General features: G+C 33.3%; 1 protein-coding gene across 1 annotated transcript; it reads left to right on the plus strand.

The window, feature by feature from the left end:
• The first annotated feature begins 915 nt into the window (after window positions 1–915).
• Window positions 916–2,216, plus strand: LOC116024853 (nudix hydrolase 17, mitochondrial). The gene is made up of 4 exons (XM_031265864.1): window positions 916–1,196; window positions 1,324–1,495; window positions 1,584–1,712; window positions 1,822–2,216. The coding sequence occupies exons 1-4, from the start codon at window positions 1,123–1,125 to the stop codon at window positions 1,942–1,944; spliced, it is 498 nt and encodes a 165-aa protein (XP_031121724.1). The 5' UTR covers window positions 916–1,122; the 3' UTR covers window positions 1,945–2,216.
• Window positions 2,217–3,536: the final 1,320 nt, after the last annotated feature.

A 3,536-nucleotide genomic window follows, 5' to 3' on the forward strand; every position in this document is an offset into this window, starting at 1 on the left:
AAAAAAAAAGTAGTGTGGCTTTGGAAGAGTTTCAAGATGCCTTGCTTGAGAATATATGTATATTGTCCCCTTTTCTTTTTGACAAAGATTAATATGGATTGGATTTGGCCGGATCATACTAGCAGAGATTAATTCTTAGGTTATCTACAAGACTACAACGCTGCAATTATTGTGCTTGCAAATTCGATGTGCTTTTTTTTTTTTAATTTTATTTTTTAAGTTGATGTGTTGCGATTCTTACACATCGAAATTACAAATTTTTTTAAGTTTTTTAGGTGATGTGACCGTGACTCCGTGAAATCACTTTTAAAAGAGATGAGATAATTACATACATGATAAGTACAGTGGATAGTGATTAATTACAAATTTATTTATTTATCATTTTGAAAGGCAGAAAAAATTGCATGAACGAGAACAACATTATCCTGAAAGACATTATTGACCATACAATTGCATTTTTAAGTCGATACTTTTTTTTTTGGTCGATACTTCGTCACCAAGGATTAGGATATTGCTTTAATAGTTTGGTTTAAGTATTAAAAAATGTTAGATAAAAGCTTAATTGTCATGTTTTGCTTGAAAGAAGTCTATTTGTGACGGTGACGAGAGTGGGAGACTTTGAGAAGCAACAAAGAAAGCCGCATACACGCAGCTCCTATTGGAAGCCGGCCACTCTATATGAGCCGAGCCGCGTGGCGACAGAGTTTAAACTGCGGCCGTCAATTTCTCCCTTTCGCCTCGCATTTACGCATCCACGGTGTTTGTTAACGCAATATTATTCTATTATTTTATTTATTATTAATTTTTTATATTAAAATTTAAAAAAAAAAAAAAAGAGACGAGAACCGCAATACAAAAACGCCCACCTTTTCGTCGCCCCTCCCAACATCTATTTAAGCCCTCTGCCTAATCCCTATCCCCCACAACATCTCATTCCTATCAATCCAATCCAAAACCCCAAATTTAGAAAAAAACACGAAATCCATACTAAAACCCATATCAAACAAACCAAAAACAAAAAGAGTTTTTCCAATCAATTTTTGCGACGTTTCAATCTTGCAGCTTTTTTAGCAAGCCTGATTAAAAGGATTCAATTCGTCACAAAAAAAAAACAGAGAAAATATGGTGGTGTGTATGGTTTCTCGTACTGGACGGAATTTGCAGAGGTACAACAAAGGCCAACGCCTTGTCGTCGGGTATGTTCTGTTCTTTAATTCGTCACGACTAGTTCCGTCGATTTCTTCAAATACCATTTGATGCAAATAGTTTCGTCGCGTACGGGCGTTGACTTTGTTTCTTTTTTAAAATTTGTCGCAAATGCAGATGCATACCTTACAGATACACAATTAACGACGAATTAGAGGTCCTGATGATAAGTTCACAAAAGGGTCAAGCAATGATGTTCCCCAAAGGAGGCTGGGAGCTTGATGAATCCGTCGAAGAAGCCGCCTCTCGTGAATCCATCGAAGAAGCCGGAGTTCTTGGCATTGTTGAGGTTCGTCAAATTTGCAAAACAAAAAAATCGTCACAATTAATTCTATATATAAAATCAGATCTTAACATTATTTTTTTTCTAATTTCAGCCTGAATTGGGGAAATGGATAGTCAAGAGCAAGAGCCGCGCAATCTATCACGAAGGCTACATGTTCCCTTTGCTCGTGACGGAACAGCTCGACCTTTGGCCCGAGAAAAATCTCAGAAGACGAGAATGGGTAAGTTCAATTCTCGGCCCGTAACATTTTTAACTTTTAAGTCACTAGAACAATTTTAATTTACCTTAGGTTAATCAAACTAACTAATAATTTTGCGGGATTTATGCAGATGTCTGTGACGGAAGCCAGAGAGGTTTGCAAACAAATTTGGATGAAAGAAGCATTGGATATGTTAGTTGAAAGGATCAATTCTAGGGAGGACCAAGAAGATGTATTTCAAAGCTCTCCCTGATGAGCCAGACTAGAATTGAAGAAAATTTTATGGAACAAAAATTTTTGATTCTGTTTTTTTGTTACTATTTTTAATCCTTTTTTTTTTTTTTTGAATGAAAGTGTTGTATGTACATATGCCAGCACTTCTTACAGCCATCATAGGAAAGATGTTTGAGTTGTCCCATGAATCTCCATACTAAATTCAGGGTAGATTCAGGGAAGTTTATAATTTGCTGCTGTACTCATGCTGACAAATTTCATATAAAACAATCAAAAGCTGTTGATTACTCACTTCCTTTCTTGAGTTTGAATCTATATAGATAATAACCTGCGGTTATAATTTTCTAAATTATATTATAATGTAACGATTTTATAGTTTCATAGATAAAAATTTACTCGGACAAACTATGGGCTTAATAAATAATAACATATCTGGCCACCTTATAGGATAATTTGATCATGGGACCTCATCTTGTTCCCAACTATCTTGCTATGTTTTGGATCTTTGCATTAATATGTATAACTTATTATGGATAGAGAGTTTTTCATATCAATACTTGGAAATTATGAGTTATCATAGCTCATACATAAATCACCAACATTATACAAGAATTTTCATAGTAACTGTTAGAGGCAAAATATTATGTGGACTCGGGTCTAAAGTACACAATTTATCTACTGAATGCTCACAATTTAAATTGTGAACATTCAATATGTACATTGTGAACATTTAGTATATAAATTGTGAACATTCAGTATGTAAATTATGTATTTTGAACATGGGTCCACCTTGTAAACTGGACCACAGTCAATTATATAACTATTGGCTATTAGAATTGAAGGTTTTTTTTGAGTGCTACTCCGTATTTGGTGGGTGGTTTTTTTTTTTTTTTTTTTTTTTTTTTTATNGTTTTTTTTTTTTTTTTTTTTGTTTTTGTATCTATTTTGCTTTAGGTTGTAGCAAGTATTGTCAATACTTGTCTTTACTATAATATATTAATATCTGGTGATTGAGTATTTGAGTCATATCAGGTATGTATTATCAACACTTGTCCTATTATATCTGGCACAATAAGACATACTATGTATGATTGTAACGAAAGAGAGTAACTATTATCATCCGTTCATTTTTATTATTTACCATATATATATATATATAACCATGTATGCAATATATATAACCCGTCAATATAGTCTTTTCACAATATCTATACAATAAAACAAATCATGCGTGCAGTGGTTGTAAAAAAAACAATGACAGCTTAAAAATTCCAAAAAAAAGACTGAATAGTGCATATTCATTGTATAATAAAAGAATATATACAGATGTAAACATGAAATGATTATAATTTGACTGATACCTGCAGTAGAATGCATCCAAAATGTATGTTGTCCCTCGGCTCCAACAGTGTTAATCGTTTTGTTTTTTTGAAATGTTGTGTGCATTTTCAAAGCCGGTTGTATGTTTTCAAGGTTTTGCCATCCAACTCTCCAACTCCTTCCAGAAGGATATTTATAAATAGGTTTGCATGGACAGCTCTACTAGTTACTGGAGTGAAGTTTAGAAAAAAATAATTAAAGCATATGCTCGATCTCAATATTTAGATTCCA

The sequence above is a fragment of the Ipomoea triloba genome, chromosome 7 (assembly GCF_003576645.1).
Source record: "Ipomoea triloba cultivar NCNSP0323 chromosome 7, ASM357664v1".
NCBI classification, from domain to species: Eukaryota; Viridiplantae; Streptophyta; class Magnoliopsida; order Solanales; family Convolvulaceae; genus Ipomoea; species Ipomoea triloba.